Here is a 23,132-nt window from a genome sequence, read left to right on the forward strand (position 1 = left end):
AAAGTATTTTCCAAGAAACTACAACCTCTAAAGGATACTTGATTTGAGTAACTGTGGAACTGGGATGTACCTCTTAAAAGCAATACAAAAGTGTAGACAGTACAGTACAATACAGTATATGTCAAGATACCAAACCCTCTTCACCCAGTTAAGAATAAAAGGACCAAGATATATGGTCCAGCATGGAGTGTGTTTTACCTCAAGAAAATTTTCCTGTATTGGTCTTCCGTCTTGGAAAAGACTTCTGGATTTAAATACCTTAGTACAGTATCTTCAGTCCGGAATGTGAGATGCCGTTAATGTCATATTCAAATCCCATGACTGTGTAAAACAATTAAAGGATAAAGTGATTTACAAGTACTGTACTGTACAGAAAAGCCAGATGGATACATGTTAAGAACAAACATATTTCTATTCCTCTTTCCTTGGTATTAAGTCATGAATATAATAAGAGGCCATAACCACTTAATTATGGTAAGTGCCAACCCCTCACAAGTACTATATAGTGTAATGTACATGATTGAAGTTACATAATACTGTACTTTAATAAAATAAAATAAATAAAAAAGTTTGTGAAGGGAATAATTTTCTCTTCAAATAAAAGAGCAATGAAAAGAACAATACTGTACTGTAGTGTAGTGTAAAGCAGAAACGGTATACTATACATACTGTACAGTACTCCTACGTACAGCAATTGATATAAATTCATATTGAATAGAAAAGTGAAGGCCACAGTGCTGTCCTTGGGTAGATGAGACGTATTCTATGAGACAAGGAGTTGGCAAGGTTGGATGGGTCAATGCAGGGTGCCCCATTGGTCTTGGGATTTTTGAGGCTGCAGGACAAACAGATGAAAGTGCAGCCAATGGTTCCACAATTCTTTGAAGCCATTCCAAAATTACCAGAAAGCATTATTAAGGTATTAAACCCTTCAGGTACAGTGTCCCAATGGACTTATTTCAGCAAACTTTTAAAAAATATCATCCAGTTGGTTGGTTGCGTGGTTTGGATGATGAATGGATGGATAAGTGGGTAGTCTGGGTGTGCGAGTGTACTATCTCAGAATGTGATTAAGAGTTCCTTGTTTATGCATCTGTCAATATGTACCTTAACACTCCTTTACTGTTGAGGACAAATACAGGTATGTACTGTACGGTGCACTATTTTAATATTCCAGTTCATACAAAAATACAACAAGAAACATCATCTACATTATCTGGAACGACAGTAATAATGTGATACCTGATAACTCTCAGAATCATGTCACATATTTCTGTAACATTAGGCTACATTTACACAAAATATTCAGTTCCTCACTTGTATTGCTTTTAGTGCATGGGAATTATTTAGAGTTCTCGGATAAAAAAAAATCACCCTGTATGTGAGCATGAAAAACAATTTATTCAATGATTCTCTAATCTTTAAAAAAACAACAACTAAATAACCAGTTCAATTATAAATACTAACACAGCCAAAATTTATGACTGACGACAACAACACGGTAATTTATGTACAGTATTATTAAGTAGACGCCGAGCCGAGAGGACAACACATCTGGTGACAGTGTGTGGGCGAAATACTTGACACGATATAAATTTTAATAATTTGCAGTGTTACATTTAAGATGGAGACAGTATGAAATTGTGTTGTTGGTGATGTACAGTGTTGTTGGTGATGTACAGTGTTGTTGGTGGTGTACAGTGTTGTTGGTGGTGTACAGTGTTGTTGGTGAAGTACAGTGTTGTTGGTGAGGTACAGTGTTGTTGGTGAGGTACAGTGTTGTTGGTGAGGTACAGTGTTGTTGGTGATGTACAGTGTTGTTGGTGAAGTACAGTGTTGTTGGTGAGGTACAGTGTTGTTGGTGAAGTACAGTGTTGTTGGTGATGTACAGTGTTGTTGGTGAGGTACAGTGTTGTTGGTGAGGTACAGTGTTGTTGGTGATGTACAGTGTTGTTGGTGATGTACAGTGTTGTTGTGTACAGTGTTGTTGGTGGTGTACAGTGTTGTTGGTGATGTACAGTGTTGTTTGTTGGTGGTGTACAGTGTTGTTGGTGAGGTACAGTGTTGTTGGTGAGGTACAGTGTTGTTGGTGGTGTACAGTGTTGTTGGTGGTGTACAGTGTTGTTGGTGGTGTACAGTGTTGTTGGTGATGTACAGTGTTGTTGGTGATGTACAGTGTTGTTGGTGAGGTACAGTGTTGTTGGTGAGGTACAGTGTTGTTGGTGAGGTACAGTGTTGTTGGTGAGGTACAGTGTTGTTGGTGGTGTACAGTGTTGTTGGTGAGGTACAGTGTTGTTGGTGATGTACAGTGTTGTTGGTGATGTACAGTGTTGTTGGTGATGTACAGTGTTGTTGGTGAGGTACAGTGTTGTTGGTGATGTACAGTGTTGTTGGTGATGTACAGTGTTGTTGTGATGTACAGTGTTGTTGGTGATGTACAGTGTTGTTGTGAGGTACAGTGTTGTTGGTGATGTACAGTGTTGTTGGTGAGGCAGTGTTGTTGGTGATGTACAGGTTGTTGGTGATGTACAGTGTTGTTGGTGATGTACAGTGTTGGGAGAGGTACAGTGTTGTTGGTGATGTACAGTGTTGTTGGTAGGTACAGTGTTGTTGGTGAGGTACAGTGTTGTTGGTGGTGTACAGTGTTGTTGGTGATGTACAGTGTTGTTGGTGAGGTACAGTGTTGTTGGTGAGGTACAGTGTTGTTGGTGTACAGTGTTGTTGGTGGTGTACAGTGTTGTTGGTGATGTGCAGTGTTGTTGGTATGTACAGTGTTGTTGGTGAGGTACAGTGTTGTTGGTGAGGTACAGTGTTGTTGGTGATGTACAGTGTTGTTGGTGAGGTACAGTGTTGTTGGTGAGGTACAGTGTTGTTGGTGGTGTACAGTGTTGTTGGTGGTGTACAGTGTTGTTGGTGATGTACAGTGTTGTTGGTGATGTACAGTGTTGTTGGTGAGGCAGTGTTGTTGTGAGGTACAGTGTTGTTGGTTGTACAGTGTTGTTGGTGATGTACAGTGTTGTTGGTGATGTACAGTGTTGTTGGTGAGGCCAGTGTTGTTGGTGATGTACAGTGTTGTTGGTGTACAGTGTTGTTGGTGAGGTACAGTGTTGTTGGTGATGTACAGTGTTGTTGGTGATGTACAGTGTTGTTGGTGATGTACAGTGTTGTTGGTGATGTAAGTGTTGTTGGTGAGGTACAGTGTTGTTGGTGAGGTACAGTGTTGTTGGTGATGTACAGTGTTGTTGGTGATGTACAGTGTTGTTGGTGATGTACAGTGTTGTTGGTGATGTACAGTGTTGTTGGTGAGGTACAGTTGTTGGTGAGGTACAGTGTTGTTGGTGATGTACAGTGTTGTTGGTGAGGTACAGTGTTGTTGGTGTGAGGTACAGTGTTGTTGGTGGTGTACAGTGTTGTTGGTGGTGTACAGTGTTGTTGGTGATGTACAGTGTTGTTGGTGATGTACAGTGTTGTTGGAGGTACAGTGTTGTTGGTGAGGTACAGTGTTGTTGGTGAGGTACAGTGTTGTTGGTGATGTACAGTGTTGTTGGTGATACAGTGTTGTTGGTGATGTACAGTGTTGTTGGTGATGTACAGTGTTGTTGGTGATGTACAGTGTTGTTGGTGAGGTACAGTGTTGTTGGTGATGTACAGTGTTGTTGGTGGTGTACAGTGTTGTTGGTGATGTACAGTGTTGTTGGTGATGTACAGTGTTGGGCAAGAAAATGGAACAGGACCACAGTAAAGGAACAGGGCCAATGGAGAAGAAACTCGGTGAAGGAGAGAGGAGGGGAAGGAGAGAGAGGGGGAGACGAAACAGGAGGTGTAAGAGAAGGATGGTGGGCCGGAACCACTTGGGTGAGGGAGGATAAGATATCACCCCGCCACACACATTTATATACACACACACACAGACGTACATATGCCCCACCATCCACAAACACTCCACATGAAACCCCTACAATACAGCTAAACAGCCACTTGGCCACGGTTATTCAGAAATGAGGGTCGCAAGAGCTATCAGCGCCACTCATGAGTGTCACAAAGGGCTTATCAGACCTTGAGTAACACAGAGTACCGACCACAAGTTCGTCTACATACACTTATCACTCAACTGCCTGGACCAGTTATTCAAAGGACGAGCGAGATATCAACTCGTGTCTTTAATTTTAAAGAGAGAGAGAGAGAGAGAGAGAGAGAGAGAGAGAGAGAGAGAGAGAGAGAGAGAGAGAGAGTTAACACAATATGAGTGGGGCCTTTGTGGGGTATTGTGGACGGTGACGTAACCCTCCGTCACACCTAGCGCCCTCTGCACGATTCCTATATGCCTGCACCCTAGGCCGTCACTCAGGTTTCAATAAGTGACGTCAACAAAGCTGGGGAGTCATCGAAAGGTGTGTAAGTGACGTCATCGAAAGGTGGGTAAGTGACGTCATCGACAGGTGCGTGTGCGACGTCATTAGTCAAATTACGAAATAACGCCACTCAGTGTTGGGTGAAGGTGGTGTCACGGGAGATGGTGGCAGTAAAACACACACACACCTATTGCCACCGGCAGTCCCCAGCCCACCTCGCGCAGTCCGCCACTACAACAAAATTCAGCCCATAAGAGCCAGCACTGATAGATGTAAGAACAGCACCATCCCATCTATTGTTAAAATAATAAACAGCTCCTCATTTATGTACTGTACAGCCCTGTAAATGTATTGAATGTACATTATAATGACTAAATCACATGTAAGTTTGTATATTTTCAGCCACCGGCTGCAACTCTATTAATAAACCGTTTATTATTATTATTATTATTATTATTTACTCTCTCTCAGACTCTCACCACCTCCCTAATGGTGCACCAGACCTCACCACTCCCTAATGGTGCACCAGACTCCTCACCACTCACTAATGGTGCACCAGACTCCTCACCACTTCACTAATGGTGCACCAGACGCTCACCACCTCCCTAATGGTGCAAAGACTCCTCACCACCTCACTAATGGTGCACCAGACCTCACCTCACCATGGTGCACCAGACTCCTCACCACCCTCCTAATGGTGCACCAGACCTCACCACCTCACTCAATGGTGCACCAGACTCACCACCTCCCTAATGGTGCACCAGACCTCACCACTCCTTCACCATGGTGCACCAGACTCCTCACCACTCCCTAATGGTGCACCAGACTCCTCACCACCTCCCTAATGGTGCACCAGACTCCTCACCACTTCACTAATGGTGCATCAGACCTCACCACCTCCCTAATGGTGCACCAGACTCTCACCACTCACTAATGGTGCATCAGACTCTCACCACCTCCCCATGGTGCACCAGACTCTCACCACCTCCCTAATGGTGCACCAGACCTCACCACCTCACTATGGTGCACCAGACCTCACCACCTCCCAATGGTGCACCAGACTCCTCACCACCTCCCTAATGGTGCACCAGACCTCACCACTTCACTAATGGTGCATCAGACTCCTCACCACCTCCTAATGGCACTGCTCCTCACCACTTCACTAATGGTGCACCAGACCTCACCACCCCTAATGGTGCACCAGACTCTCACCACTCACTAATGGTGCACCAGACTCACCACCTCCCTAATGGTGCACCAGACTCCTCACCACCTCCCAATGGTGCACCAGACCTCACCACCTCCCAATGGTGCACCAGACTCTCCACCACCTCACTCAGTGCACCAGACTCACCACCTCCCACTAATGGTGCACCAGACTCCTCACCACGTTTCTGCCTCCCATCAAAACTGGTCACGCACACTGCCTCCCGACGGTAGCTTCATAGTGACGGGCGCCACCAGGTACAGTACACCCGTCACAGTCTCAGCCATGCCCTGTCACCACCCATCACAGTCTCAGCCATGCCCCGTCACCACCCATCACAGTCTCAGCCATGCCCCTGTTACCACCCATCACAGTCTCAGCCATGCCCCTGCCACCACCGTCACAGTCTCAGCCATGCCCCGTCACCACCCATCACAGTCTCAGCCATGCTCCGCCACCACCCATCACAGTCTCAGCCATGCCCTCGCCACCACCTGCCACAGTCTCAGCCATATATCCCGTCACCACCGGCCACAGTCTCAGCCATGCCCCGTCACCAAGGCCACAGTCTCAGCCATGCCCCGTCACCACCCGGCCACAGTTCTCAGCCATGCCCCATCACCACCATCACAGTTCAGCCACTGCCCCGTCACCACCCTCACAGTCTCAGCCATGCCCTGTCACCACCTGTCACAGTCTCAGCCATGTCCTGTCACCACCTGCAGTCTCAGCCATGCCCTCACCACCTGGCACAGTCTCAGCCATGCCCCGTCACCACCCACAGTCTCAGCCATGCCTGCCACCACCACCATCACAGTCTCAGCCATCCTCACACCACCTGTCTCAGCCATGCCCTGTCACCACCCGTCAGTCTCAGCCATGTCCCATCACAGTCTCAGCCATGTCCCTGTCACCACCCGTCACAGTCTCAGCCATGTCCCGTCACCACCGCCACAGTCTCAGCCATGCCCCGTCACCACCTCACTAGTCTCAGCCATGCCCCTGCCACCACCCGCGTCTCAGCCATGCCCCTCACCACCCATCACAGTCTCAGCCATGTCCCGTCACAGTCTCAGCCATGCCCGTCACCACCCATCACAGTCTCAGCCATGCCCTCACACCACCGCCACAGTCTCAGCCATGTCCTGTCACCACCTGCACAGTCTCAGCCATGCCCGTCACCACCCGTCACAGTCTCAGCCATGCCCCGTCACCACCCGTCACAGTCTCAGCCATGCCCCGTCACAGTCTCAGCCATGTCCCGTCACAGTTGTATACAGGGTGAGTCGAGTAGTTCTGGTAGGGCGCTTTAGGCTCTGGACGCCTGGCAAAATCTCTACTACTGGAGCTGGAAAGTGACTTGTGTGTCTCCTCGAGTGGGGTGGAGTTGACCTTTGACAGCTGCTGACCAAAAGGGCACAGTGCCTCTTATAGGTCATGGTTGATTAGCTGTATTTCTTTGTTATGAGTGAGTAAAATCTGTGGCATTATCGTGTAAAACAATTACACAAACAGACGAACTGAAGTGATCAATTTACTGTATTGCATGTGGAAACTCCTCCATACCCCCTTGTGTTGAACGGATGGGATAAGTAATAAAAGCATAGCAATGAAGAGCCCAAATATATGATCAACTCTCTGGATCCTTAACTTACATCACAGTTATCAATACACTTCCTTTACTCAAGTAAAAAACTGAACCTAAGAATATTAGTGAACAATGAGCGCCGTGGATTAAGGCTTTGTAGTGACCAGTCAGGGCCCCTTAGAGACCCAACTCCTTTGATAAAATATGATGGAACATTTGTTAATTTTTTTAATATGTATATATATGTAAATAAATACTATGTATTCAAAGTCATTTTTCTCTGTATATGTCTGCATATGTAGTATGTATAACGTGTACATGCTTATGTTTATGCAATAATAATAATAATAATAATAATAATAATAATTAACGGTTTATTCAAAGAGCATGGCAGCCGGAAGGCTGAAAATATAGTTACATAATTTTGGAATGGTTCTCTTGATTTACAAATAATATACAAGTGTGTGTGTGTGTTGCATTGATGTATGTCTATGTCCATGTGAGTGAATACCTTATGTATATGCATAGATGCAGTTTTTACCACGTGAGAAAAATTATAAAAAACACAAAATGTAAAAAAAAAAAATTAAAAGGACCAAAAACTAATTTTACGTTTGTAAATACATTTCACCAGTTTTCGTAATGCTCACCTCATCCGTGTTGCTACCTCACTCATCTCATACACAATCACCTAACCCCTCACCTCTCAAGCAGTACACTCATAATCATTGACTGTAAATAAAGCATCCCCCTTAAAAAAATGTGTGCGCGCGCTGTTCCTCTGACTGACTGATCTCTCAGAGACAAGAAGAGATAGAGACCAAAGACATCACCAAAGGACTGTCACGGGCTACTAATGAGTGAAAACACAAACACAGCGAAGATATTCCCTCCACTGCACGCATCGATCAACAACTCCCCCAAAACTCCTCAAGACACGTCACGTCACTGTTACACACCATTACTAGCCTTAAAGTTACCAGTGGTTCCCAACCCTTTGTAGGCTCTGGGCCACATTTGTCATTGTAAATATAGTGGAGGCGCCAAAACTTTGGATCTACATTCAAGAAAAAGAAAAAAATCGTATATACAGATATTTCCAGTTTGACTCAAGTCTAACGGTTACTAGTTACATACTTTTTACAATTATTCTTTCAGGCTGGCTCTATCTCTCTGGGCCCGATATACACACGTCCTGTACACGACAGACTCGGGACAAATGCCAGTTCCTCTCTCTCTCTCCAACCAAAGTCATACCAAGTTATTACACATTTTCATTATTTACACTCTGACAAAAAAATCCCAAATAATCACAAATTTTCTAATAAACCCTTGAGGATTCCTTAATACGGTTCCGCGGACTACAGGTTGGGGAACACTGCCTGAGACTGATGAACTACCGAACCTGTTGGCTAGTTTGTTTTCGCTCCTTACATATTTGTGTGTACGTACTACGCCAGTGCCAGTTCTGAAGAGATTGTAGACTAAAAGAATCGCAGACAGTCAGTAGGCCACGACAACAGTACCTCCACATCTCTTTCCTGAGACAGATAAACTAACTTGAGCCACTCACCAACACTTATCAGCACCTCACTATATTGTCACTCATTCAATCATCATCACTGCTTTTCTCAACGCATATCTTTATCCATCACAGTTTTTCAAGATCATTTTTTTTCATTCAGACGCAGTTAAATAAATAAATACCTTTGGACGGGAGGAATGTGTTTACAACTTATAATTATCCATAAAATATGTGGAGGTCACATTAATAAAAGTCATTCAGAAATAGTGAAGAGGGTGGGTGAAGGTTAAAAGGATGTGAGAGGGGCTGGTGACAGTGAGTGATGGAACGTCAGCAGCCGGGTGGGGTAGCTGATGATTCTAACAAGTTACCACCTAAAGAAGCGCTTAACACACACTTGTTATTGTTTCATCCTACTTTCCTTCTTCGATTACACGCGCAACTCTACCATACAATTAATTTTGTTTTTCTAACAGTCATGAGGTGTACGACAACATTTACGATTGACCTTCTTGCCCTAATCTTATTTCAGGAATACCACCTTTTCCAAGCTCTGGAGAGATCTCAAAGTTTCGATATTTTGAGTACAGCACCAGGAAACTTGCGTCGAGACTCCTCCAAAGTTTCGAAAAGTGCCGAGTTCCATGTGTTATAGGCGATATTGCTGAAAAAAGATCAGGGCAAGAAGGTCTTCGTAAATAGCGTCGTACACCCTATAACTTCTTGAATATGGAGGTGCACATCTTTCTTTGGGAACTATCAGATGGGCAATCTATTTTATGTAATTTTTACCATCTTAGTTACATGATCAAGTGAGAATCGTCCTAATGAGACGTAATTAATCAATCATAATTATGAAACAGGTGACATCTGCCGAATAGTCTTACAATTATAAATCAAGTTTGTTACCACGGAGAGAAACTTCCCGTTTTGTCGCTTTAATTCAACGATAAACCTGCGCATCCAAAATGAGTAAGCGATTTACATTTCAGCTGTGTAAAGCAAAATGAGCATAACTTCCATCTCACGTAGTAAAGTATGAAATTCTTACAACGAGCTTAATTTGGTTTATAAATCTGAGACATTCTCGTTACTCGTATACTGTAGTTCCTCTCATGGCCCACACACTACAACACACCTCGTACACCCAAAACGAGTACACATTCTCTGATACACTGTCCTTCACACCTTTCCTAACTGACACTGTCCAATACCTGCAAATTCACAAGTATTTACAGTCCTGATATTCCAATAACCATCGTTTACCATATTTACACGAGACAGTTACAGTAAATAACTTAATATATACCGAGTACTCTGCTGGGACCGAGCTTCCAACTGAACAACACTCTACCACCACACCCAGACTCTACAACACTCTACCACCACACCCAGACTCTACAACACACTACAACACTCTACCACCACACCCAGACACTACAACACCTACCACCACACCCAGACACTCACAACACCTCTACCACCACACCCAGACTACTACAACACTCTACCACCACACCCAGACACTACACAACACTCTACCACCACACCCAGACACTACAACACTCTACCACCACACCCAGACACTACAACACTCCCCTACCACCACACCCAGACACTACAACACTCTACCACCACACCCAGACACTACTACAACACTCTACCACCACACCCAGACACTACAACACTCTACCACCACACCCAGACACTACAACCCTCTACCACCACACCCAGACACTACAACACTCTACCACCACACCCAGACACTACAACACCTCTACCACCACACCCAGACAATACAACACACTACCACCACACCCAGACACTACAACACCTCTACCACCACACCCAGACACTACAACACTCTACCACCACACCCAGACACTACAACACTCTACCACCACACCCAGACACTACAACACTCTACCACCACACCCAGACACTACTACAACACTCTACCACCACACCCAGACACTCTACAACACTCTACCACCACACCCAGACACTACAACACTCTACCACCACACCCAGACACTACAACACTCTACCACCACACCCAGACTCTACAACACTCTACCACTACACCCAGACACTACAACACTCTACCACCACACCCAGACACTACAACACTCTACCACCACACCCAGACATTACAACACTCTACCACCACACCCAGACACTACAACACTCTACCACCACACCCAGACATTACAACACTCTACCACCACACCCATTAAGGCAGGTCATAGGCTAGAACACGTGAGCACAGCAGTGAGAGATATTAAGGAGTGCCCAGTACAGTATGTTGCTCAACCTTACTCAGAACATCAACATTCTCGTGCAATACACAGAGTCATATACGAAATACCATCATGGTTGACCAACAAGGAAAGCACAGTAGTGTTTGTATGGTATAGTGATGTCACAAGAGAGGACTTTCAGTACGGAATGATGTGCGAAGACTGACTTACCTTACTTTTAAAAGGCCGCTGGGACAGCCCCCCAGGCGGGACGGAGAGTACGGCTAAGAAGCACACCCACGCCCTCACAGCCCACATGACAGCTGTTTTTCTTACTCCCCAAAACGTTAACACAAATCTCAAAATAACGCGCGATACGATAGATGACCGCAACGCCGCCTTGCGTCTCAACCCGCGACCTAACTTACACTGCCCCGCCTGCCCACCCTCCTGGCGCCTGCCCACAACTCCCCTCCCGCCCACAACTCCCCTCCCGCCCACCACTCCTCCTTCCCCGCCTACTGTCCTGTCCTCCACCACTCCCTGCTTACACATCAAATCTCCACTCCTCCCTCCCCACCTTAATCATGCTCGCCCCCTTCGTTTCTCCCACTTCTCTCTCTCCCTATCCAATCGTTGTCCTCCACCTCTTTCTCCCGCCCACTCTAGTCTACTGCCTGCTAGTCACCCCCCACTACATTTCTATGTTTTTATAATGCAAATTTTAACGATAAAATTTAATCCGGCAAAGACACAGTGACACAGAACACGTTTCTTCGTTTACATCGAAAACAAACTCGTAAAAAGTCTAGGATTAATCCGCATTCTGCCACGAACACTTGCTAGTAATGTACCAATACTTGTTATTCATAACTAAGCACATAGTTATAAGGAATATGCTAAAGTAACCCTGCGGTAATCTGCAACCACGTTTAAGATACAGGAAGCGAATCATTCTCACGCACGCTTAAAATTTAACAAATAATAAAAGGCTGGCCTTATCAATCCTATTTTCTTAGTACCTGGCAATGACCTGACCCTGACTAGATGTTTAAAACTGGCCCGATAATGATGTCCCGAGCCGGTGGAAAAGTTGTTTGGACATACTTCCTCACCCCAATTGGTCCCTGTTCACCTAGCAGTAAAGTAGGTACCTGGTGTAAATCGAAAGTTGCGAATTTGTATTCAGGGAGAGTTGTTGGAGCTTCCAATAACTTGCTTAGACATAAACCATTGACTCTTGAGGCTTCTACGCCCTTGACTCTTCAGGCTTCTACGCCCTTAACTCATAAGACATAAAGGCAAGTATGAACTTAGCATGCTTCCCTGTTGGGCGCTGTAAACGCTTCTGCGCTTCACCTTACAAAAGGATGTAGGGGGGTGCCCAATAAAAAAAAAATGATGTCACTTGTAGCCACTGTAACAAAATGCGGGGCCCGGGGCAGACGCCCTGGTTTACTATATCCTGTCCCGGAGTAGCTTAACTTATATTCTGAACAAAATTAAAACTTTGAAAATCGGAGTGAGGTGTTTATAGTAACCCAAAGCTCGACTCTTAACTAAAAATTCCACAAAAATGGCATCGAAAACTTAAGAGGAATCGATTTATTATCCAACCATCACGAATTATTAATTGACATTTACTGGAACATTTTTTTTTTAACTCGGATCGTTAGTCAGTGAGGTGCCACGCTCCAGGGTCTGCCCTAGTGAGGTGCCATGCTCCAGAGTCTGCCCAAGTGAGGTGCAACGCTCCAGGGTCTGCCCTAGTGGGGTGCCACGCTCCAGGGTCTGCCCTAGGGAGGTGCCACGCTCCAGGGTCTGGCCTAATGAGGTGCCACGCTCCAGGGTCAGCCCTAGTGGGGTGCCACGCTCCAGGGTCTGCCCTAGTGGGGTGCAACCATTTGAAAAATCAGGGTCCAAGCAAATAAACATCACACACACACACACACACACACACACACACACACAAACACACACACACACACACACACACACACACACACACACACACACACACACACACACACACACACGAAACGTTTTGATAGGTCACAGGAAGGTGGCACAAATTTTTAAGTTAATAATTAGGTTTCATAATATTTACGGTGTATATTCTGTACAACAAAAACTTGCATTACTTTTTCATAGCAATGAAAAATGCAGAGCTTCAGCAACTGAGGTGCTGACGCATGCATCAAGGAGCATCTGTACGAGAAGAGATACACATGGAAGATGCACCCGTGTCCATCCCTTCTGGAGGAGGTACTCATGACTCATGATTCAGTGTTCACCACTCTCAATCGCGAAGCCGTAGGTGATGGTATTGGCGGTGGCAGGTGGTGGTATGTATGTGGTGGTAGTTGGTGGTGGTGGTAGGTGGTGGTAGGTGGTGGTACTGGTGGTGGTCGTAGGTGGTAGATGGTGGTCGTAGGTGGTAGATGGTGGTCGTAGATGGTGGTCGTAGGTGGCACTGGTGGTGGTGGTAGGTGGTGGTGATATGTATGTGGTTAGGTGGTGGTAGTTGGTGGTAGTGATGGTAGGTGGTAGTGATGGTAGGTGGTAGTGATGGTAGGTAATGGTGGTGATAAGTAGTGGACGTGGTGATAAATGGGTGGTGGTAAGGATAGTGGGTGTGGGTGGGTGGGTATATGTATATGTATATGTATATGTATATGTATATATATATATATATATATATATATATATATATATATATATATATATATATATATATATATATATATATATATATATATATATAGTTTGGTTTATGTATGTATGTAAAATGCACAAGCTGGTGTAATAGTTTACACCAGATAAACCACAATTCCTGAACTATCTCCTCGATAAAACCGTACCCTTACCCCCTCGCGGGTACTGTAACACGAGGGCGTGTTTCAGGAGGCCAGTAGACCCATATGAATTTACCTGAATATACAGAATTCCTGTCAGTCCTCTCCTTCATCCATGAAGCCTGAGACACATGAATCTGTGAATCCGAGACATCACCCTGTGTTGGGTCTATCGATGGAGCACTGTATGATGTCTCGGATTCACGAGTCTCAGGGTTCATGGACGGGGGAAGAGGACTGAGAGGACTTTCTTTGTGGGTGTCCGTGATCGCTTCACTCCATACTAATTATCAAGCACAGCTCTTTTTTTAGTAGTCTAGTGATCAAGACTATCTTCAGGAAATTAAGACAAAATAAGAACTGTGTCAAAGTTTACACTAACAATGTTCACTTCTATGCCCTTCATTATGATGTTACCACCTTTAATATAGTCTTTAAAATAAAAATATTTATTTTAAAGGAGGTGATACGATTGATCATTGCGACGAACGTGAAAAAATTCCTGACACTTATGTGGTAAGTGCGTGAAGGTGGAGACTGGAGGGTGGCAGTCACAAGCACCAAGTCCTTGATGAAGTTAAGCATTTCAAGGTCAAACAAAAGCTGCTAAATTAACTGTATTGCTGCTTAAGCTTATCTTTGCTGGCGCAGTGTGCAAATTATAATATGCAGGTGTGGAGTTGATCCCTTCAATACACCAGCACATGAAGGTAGCATGGCCACGCTACCTGTACAACAATCATGTTGAACAATTATAATTATACAAGGTCTCGAGAGAAGAATCGAGTGTTTGCGAGATTTTTCTGTGTGCTTCTTACCGTAGAGTTTCTCCGTTACTTTAACAATGGATATTTCATCAATGAGATTTTATGGAGTATCACTGCCGTAGAATTTCATTCCACTTCCCGGGATTCATTGTGTTGTATACAGTACTTGATAAATTATGATTTAATAATTTCTGGTAATTTCCAACATTGGTGTAAGTTATTGGTCATAACCAATCAGTAATTACCTTTAGTAATAATACGATAGGAATCACATATACGGGCAGATAATTGCACTTAAATTTATTTGGCGAGGTTCCATACAATGGTTTACAACTTGCTTGGGTATATGAGTCATTCACTCACATTCACGCCGAAATATGAGTACTGTAATGTTGTAAAGGGGGAGTTTGTCAACCTGGGAACATTTAATTACACTGTTGTGGGTTGGCCTTAACTCCTCCACTGGTACATTCACTTCACTGGGGAATATAATCACTTAGGTTCACTAGGCCGGCCTGGACCGCTCTTGTTACTGACAGGTCTTCACAAGAGATTTTTCCCACGAGGATGCATACACAGTCTCGTGTCAATGACTGTCCTAACTTCGCCACAGGGGAACTGTGTAAACGCCCCGCTCCTCGAAGGCTGGGGAGCAGGAGGCCTTAACTAACCCATAGTCGGGGGCCAACTACAGTAGCTCCGCTTAGAAAGTTAAATGTGGTTGGTTCAGGTGTGAAAAGCGATGAACAACAATGGGGCAATGTCCCACCGGGCCCCTATAGCTTGGCTCTAACCTCCCGAAACAAACATTTTGGTAGGGTTGCAGGAGGCCTTAGCCTCACACATCCCATGACACAAGCAACTGCCTATCTTACTGTAGCCAGCAGGGAACATACTAATAAAACAAAATTTTCAACAACATAAGGTTTTTGCACACAGTATACAGTAATTTCATTAGAGAAGGAGCGAGTTGCTGCATGCTGAAACCTCGCTTGCTACTAGTTATTATTCTCACAAAACAAATACAGGTACTTTGACCGGTTGAAGCAACTGGACATCAAAATTCTTGTTTTCATGATGCCAACGATGATAACAATACATGCTTCCCAGTGCTTTCAAGCTAAAACTGGACCGAGTTTTATCAGTCTAAGAATGAAGGTCAATTAAATCCTTATTGCTTCAGACTAAAACAATTCATTATCTAGTCTACTGAGAATGATTAAATAAGAAGTAATAAATTCCACAAACAAACGTGATAACGTTGTAGTTATGGTTGTTTCATCTTGACCAGTGATTATGTAGTATACTTAACTGTTAGTTGTACCGAGTCACAATATAATATACATGCCAATTATGTTCCTTTAAGATGTAATCTTTCTACTATATATGAGTGAATCTGCACTGTACTATACTGTACAATCACTGGTCAAAATGAATGAAGAATGATGGTTCTGGTATTTCTAATTCCTTCAAGCATCTCTTAACATGAAGGTGGCAATGGCACCTCCTTGGAGAATCATACAAGTAATAAAAGGAGGACATACTGTACATTCACTAGAACATTTACTAAATTCAAGGAACTGTTGTCTTGTGCACATTTCCGTGATGTGCTTTCACTGAGGCTAACCATCTGTTAACATTATCTCGACATCAAGTATTCGTCACAAAAGACATACATACTGTACTGTCTGAACATTCCTTCCCGACTTACTGTTCCATTATAATTGAAAGAGACGAGCACACAAGGTCTGAGCTACCATCAGTATCAATAAAGGGTACAAACACTTAGCGACTGTACGAGTAACAGGCACAAACATTATATTATTTAAGTGAGACGGCGACGTGCAGTCTCCTCCACTGTTATGTACATGGGCATCAACGCCTCCACCTCCACCACCCCATTCACTCTACCACACCTCCACCACCCCACCTTACCCACCTCCACCACCCCACCTTACCCACCTCCACCACCCCACCCTACCTTACCCACCTCCACCATCCCACCCTTACCTCCACCACCCACCACCACCTCCACCCCCCACCCTACCCACCTCCACCACCCCATACCTCCCACCTCCCACCACCCACCTCCACCACCCCACCCTACCTTACCCACCTCACCATCCCACCTACCTTACCCACCTCCACCACCCACCCACCCCACCCACCATACCCTACCACCACCCCCACCCTCCACCCCCACCACCCCAACCACCACCCCACCACCCCCACCTGCCATCCCACCCACCTAGCCACCCACCTCCACCACCCCACCCTACCTGCCCACCTCCACCACCCCCCTACCCACCCCCACCACACACCCCCACCTCACCACCACCTACCTTACCCACCTCCACCACCCACCCCTTACCCACCTCCACCACCCACCCTACCCACCTCCCACCACCCCCACCTACCTCCCACCTCCACCCACCACCCACCCCTACCCACCCACCTCCACCCACCCACCCCACACCCTTCCCACCTCCACCTCCACCACCCTACCTTACCCCCACCCCCCCACCCCCACCACCCCACCCCTACCTTACCCACCTCCACCACCCACCTCCCCACCCCACCTGCCTACCCACCTCCACCACCCCACCCTACCTTACCCACCTCCACCACCCCACCCCACCCCCTACCCACCTCCACCACCCCACCCCTACCCTCCACCCACCCCTCCCACCTCCACCTTCCACCACCCCACCCCTACCACCACCCCACCACCCACCCACCCACCCCACCTCCCACCCACCTACCACCCACCTCCACCACCCCACCCTACCCCCACCTCCACCACCCCACCCCCCCACCTACCCACCTCCACCACCCCACCCCACCCAGCCACCCACCCCCACCCTTACCCACCTCCACCACCCCACCCACCCTCCACCACCCCACCCCACCTCCCACCTCCACCCCCCACCCCTCCCACCTCCACCACCCCACCCCTACCTACCCACCCCCACCACCCACCCCTACCACCCACCTCCACCCACCCATCCACCACCACACCTCCACCACACCCCACCCCCAGTCACACCTCCCACCCCAGTCACCCTCCACCACCCCAGTCACACCTCCACCACCCGTGTCACACCTCACACCTCCACCACCTCCACCACCGTGTCACCTCCACCACCCCAGTCACCTCCCATACCCCAGCAGCACCTCCACCACCCCAGTCACACACCTCCACCACCCGTGTCACACCTCCACCACCCGTGTCACACCTCCACCACCGTCACACCTCCACCACCCGTCACACCTCCACCACCCCAGCAGCACCTCCACCACCCCAGTCAAACCTCCACCACCCCAGTCACACCTCCACCACCCCAGTCACACCTCCACCACCCCAGTCACACCTCCATCACCCCAGTCACACCTCCACCACCCCAGTCCACCTCCCACCACCCCAGTCACACCTCCATCACCCCAGCAGCACCTCCACCACCCCAGTCACACCTCCACCACCCGTCACACCTCCACCACCCAGTCACACCTCCATCACCCCAGTCACCTCCATCACCCCAGTCACCTCCACCACCCCAGTCACACCTCCACCACCCCAGTCACACCTCACAACCCCAGCAGCACCTCCACCACCCCAGCAGCACCTCCACCACCCCAGTCACACCTCCACCACCCGTGTCACACCTCCACCACCCCAGTCACACCTCCACCACCCGTGTCACACCCCCACCACCCCAGTCACACCTCCACACCCCAGTCACCTCCACCACCCCAGCAGCACCTCCATCACCCCAGTCACACCTCCACCACCCGTGTCACACCTCCACAACCCCAGCAGCACCTCCACCTCCCCAGTCACACCTCCACCACCCAGTCACACCTCCACCACCCGTGTCACACCTCCACCACCCCAGTCACACCTCCACCACCCCCTCAATTTATCCGCTTCCAATAAAACTTCAGGTCAAGAAAGTATCTGGGTATATCAACCACATTACAGTATTTAATAAGAAAAACAAGTGAAATTTTTCATATCTTAAGGTTTCGTTTTTTATTGTATTTTTTATGCTCTCCATTATGTTCAACTGTTTATTCTGATGAGAACCATCGTTACTTACTGTAAATTAAAAACTTTTAAAGGCACTGTCCTGCCATAATGATAAGTTAAGAGATGTGTAGGAAAATGTACCTACCTGTGTTTGTGTCAGCCCCCAGCACCAGTCTTATGCCTACCTGTGTTTGTGTCAGCCCCAAGCTCCAGTTTCATGCCTACCTGTGTTTGTGTCAGCCCCAAGCACCAATCTTATGCCTACCTGTGTTTGTGTCAGCCCCCAGCACCAGTCTTATGCCTACCTGTGTTTGTGTCAGCCCCAGCACCAGTCTTATGCCTACCTGTGTTTGTCTCATGCCTACCTGTGTTTGTGTCTCATGCCCCCTGCCTTTGTGTCAGCCCCCAGCACCAGTCTCATGCCACCTGTGTTTGTGTCAGCCCCAGCACCAGTCTTATGCCTACCTGTGTTTGTGTCAGCCCCCAGCACCAATCTTATGCCTACCTGTGTTTGTGTCAGCCCCCAGCACCAGTCTTATGCCTACCTGTGTTTGTGTCAGCCCCCAGCACCAGTCTAATGCCTACCTGTGTTTGTGTCAGCCCTCAGCACCAGTCTAATGCCTACCTGTGTTTGTGTCAGCCCCCAGCACCAGTCTAATGCCTACCTGTGTTTGTGTCAGCCCCCAGCACCAGTCTAATGCCTACCTGTGTTTGTGTCAGCCACCAGCCCCACACCCACCAACTACTATATCAACCCCAAGTGGTATTCTCCATGCACCATTAGTGTCCTTGGTGCTGAGGCTGCCAAGGTATAGTGAGTCCTGCAGCTACACTTAGAATTACACATAAGTGGACAAAGATATTACGTAATACAGAAAATATGGAGTGCAGTACTCACCAGGCGTAGGAGTACAGTCTTGTTCATCGAGTCCATCAAGGCATTGCCGGGTACCATCACATAATTGACTGGATTGAACACAACGGGTGCCAAAATCACACAGAAGCTCACCAGGTTCACACCCTGATGAAACACAAAGTTGGATTATCAATAAATTATGTTACACGTTTAATCTTATTCAGTTAAACATTATCAAGCATTCCAGAAAATATTTACATTTTCTTTTAAAACTAGCAGCAAGTTTTTATCATAATTTTCACAAAACAATTCTTATTCTTATTAGTTATCAATTATGAATATTTGCAATAGTTAAAAAGACATTATGACTTAAATCGAATTTCACATGAAATGTGTCACTTTATCTGCAGATATGAATAATGTACTGTATTGTTATTTTCAGATTATCTATATTTATTCATCTTTCTTTCAACATTCTCTAGTCTTTTCATACTTCTTTGGTTCTAGTCTTTCCCTTCTTTATACAGTACTGTTCATGTACCTTCTGTGGTAACATATACTTTTTCATTCAACTAATTTGCTGCAAAGTCTTTAATACTTACAGATGTTCAGAGACTCCTGAGCTAACTGCCTAATAAGGTTTTTGAAGGAGATATTAAGCTCATGGCAATAAATGATACCATTATACTGAGAGAGTTTCTAAACAATTAGAGAAGGCTCATTTTTAGAAGCTTTCAAGCTTGGAAAGATAACTTCAGTAATCTGCTATATCAGTTATAAAATGGCATAATATACAATATTACAGTACAGTACTACTAATAAAATTCATCCCAGATTGCCATTAAAAGTTTTTCTATATATTTTTACATTCGAGTTTAATTTTTTACATCAATTCAGTGTACACCATAACCACCTACATAATATACTTCTCATCTCAAAAACAGAAGCTAACTAATGGATTTGTTAGTAGGGTATATTTTAAGTAATAAACCAACTATCATGCTTTACATACTACTCAGAGAAATTGCTATACAGGTACAAGGTGTAAAGTTCTTGCAAGTACTCCATAAGCATGAACCAGTCAAAAATCCCCATATCCAAATTTGTAATATACAAGGTGTTTGGGAAATATTCTTTATAATTCTAGGGGTATATTCCTGACACATAAGAATAAATAGCTCCATGACCATAGTGTCAATACCCCATAGTTTTGGAGTTATACCACAAAATTGGGTAGGGAAGGACTGCAATAAGTCTATGGACATAAAACAAAAAATATCAAGCTCTATTTGGAGGTACAGTATGATTAGTAATCAATGTTTGGGCTGGCATTATTGGTGACCACTTTACTGGCCCACATCTGTTACCCCAGCAAATGACAGGTGAAACATACACACATTTTCTTGAGGACACTTTGCCAGTGATGCTTGAGGATGTGCCCATCAGGATACGTCAACTGTGGTACATGTATGATGGTGCCCCAGCTCATTTTGCTTGAGTAACAATGGAATTCCTTAAAGTTGGTCATCCTGGAGGGCCATGTTAAAAGCAAAGTGTATGGTACAGAGATCCTGGCTCATGAGGAAGTGTGATGCCTTTTGTTAATTATTAGTATTATTATTATTGAAGATTATTAGGTTTAAAGCCACAATGAATGCAGTGTTAGAGCAGAGTTTTCACAAGTAATTAGTAAATACAGGATTCAATAGTAAGTTACCCGAAGTTCCACATGTTTGTGGGTCTTCATCTTCTCTTCCTGGGCACTCTTCATGACCATCACAATAACATGCATAAGAAACTCCATCATTACATTGCCTAGGGCCTTGGTCATCTGAACGACATGAGGGTATTGGTGGGGGAGCTGCTGTGGTAACTGCCGAGGAAAAAGTCATACTCTCTTCATATTATTATTCTTACTCCTGGAAAGCTACACTCACTTATAATCTTTTTATTTCATATTGATTCTTACACTGTAAAGAATAAGGACACTTTCCTCTTTACTAATGCAAGCCTTTTCCCACTATACTGCAGGGTGGCCAGAATCAGAAAATCAAACACTTTCCTTTTTCAATGCCTTCATCCATTACTAACTGTTGTGGCATCCTTATTACATTTAGCAGCCATAAATATCATTAGCATTCAGTTGCTTGCATTTAATGAACCTTTAGAAATTACAGATATACTAATTTAAAAGTAAACAGGTATATCCCTCATCATAATCAAATTGTGCTTCTTCACTGGTTATCATTATAATTTCTAGATATAAAATCATGCATACATACATAAATACATGTATGTGTGTGTGCATATGTATGTATGTAATAATATGTGTGTGTGTGTGTAATTTATTAAATTTATTACAATGCATACATACTATCATAAAACCGAAATACTTAAGTATCTGGTACAGTAGTTTTCATAAATTGAGGGATACCTGTACTGAATATCCAATAGTATTACTAATAACAAACCTTAGGATAGTTAACATACACCACTGAAGTATCATCAATAATTGTCACCACAACATAATGCTCAGATTTACGTATTCTAAAGAGCATGCATTCTACAGAGTACTGTTCAGAGTACAGTATTCTAAATCATGAATGAATGTGTGATTGTTTTGCTACAAATCTAAACAAATCTTCAAGTTATCTTTCTGCCAACATGGTTTGTATATCTTCAGTTCCTAACATTGTTCATAACAATAGGGAATACTGTACTGTTATTCTAACATTTTCATACAACATTTTTAATAATTTTGTTGTAACTACGTAACTATAATGTTATTCTAATTCTATAACAAAGCTCAACAGAAAATATCAATAATTAAACACAAAGTTCCTATTGCAAAAGAGAATTTTCCTGATAGAGTCACAATGAATATGAAGCCAATTGTAAAACTAAGGGGGAACAATGCTTTTCATTTAAGATATATAATTATACTGTCTGATATACAGTATATACATTCATAAATGATAAAATACTATTTTTGGGCATTACAGAAGACTAATGTAACTTCTCATTATTGTATGCAGATCTGGATATTTTTTCACATAGATAAACATACAATACATCAAATGAAGATTTGTAAATCTTATCAAATTAAGTTTATTTTGCCCTCTTGTATTTAATACCGGTACCTCTACATTTACGCCTTTTAAATCAAACGCAGATTTCTATGATGAGTAGTAAAGAACAATATTTACAATGAAGGATTACAAATTGTATAAGAATTCTTGAAAAGATGGATATAGTCCATTTTAAAAGTACCTCTCAAAACAGCTGAACTATCTCTCTCAGAACAAATCTAATGGGAATACTTTAAATGAGCAACTCTTCTAAAATGCAATTTACCAATAATTATAACAATATACAGGGAATACTATAGTCAGGTTGCAATGCTTGGTACTTTCAAAATGTTTCAAATGAAGTACTGTACTGTACAGTCTCGTTCAAGATTCTTTTTACACTGCTGGAAACAGCTGGTAACTCAAGGCTCTTTGTTTACAATAGTACGTAGTATAATATAATACAAAACAACAAAGCCCAACCATTAAATTAAGCAACGGGGAACTAAGTAACCAATCACCAATCACTTTTAAATTTATTCATAATTTTTACTACGTACTATAGTAAACTAACGGCCTTGAGTTGCCAGCTGTCTCCAGCAGTGTTCGAAGAATCTTGAACGAGACTGTACATGTGTTGCAATGTT

At 44.6% G+C, this 23,132-nt stretch overlaps 1 protein-coding gene across 1 annotated transcript in view; it reads right to left on the bottom strand.

Annotated features, from left to right (window-relative positions):
- The window catches only part of LOC121853164 (basement membrane-specific heparan sulfate proteoglycan core protein-like), a 476,204-nt gene that overhangs the window by 337,206 nt on the left and 115,866 nt on the right, over nt 1-23,132 (bottom strand). Inside the window, exons 8-9 of the mRNA XM_042347127.1 lie at nt 21,135-21,290; nt 19,460-19,582 (exon numbers count right to left, since the gene is read on the bottom strand). Of these exons, the coding sequence (XP_042203061.1) occupies nt 19,460-19,582; nt 21,135-21,290 (279 nt within the window). The remainder of the gene's footprint in view (nt 1-19,459; nt 19,583-21,134; nt 21,291-23,132) is intronic.

The sequence above is a fragment of the Homarus americanus genome, unplaced genomic scaffold (assembly GCF_018991925.1).
Source record: "Homarus americanus isolate GMGI-L3 unplaced genomic scaffold, GMGI_Hamer_2.0 scaffold32871, whole genome shotgun sequence".
In the NCBI taxonomy this organism is placed as follows: Eukaryota; Metazoa; Arthropoda; class Malacostraca; order Decapoda; family Nephropidae; genus Homarus; species Homarus americanus.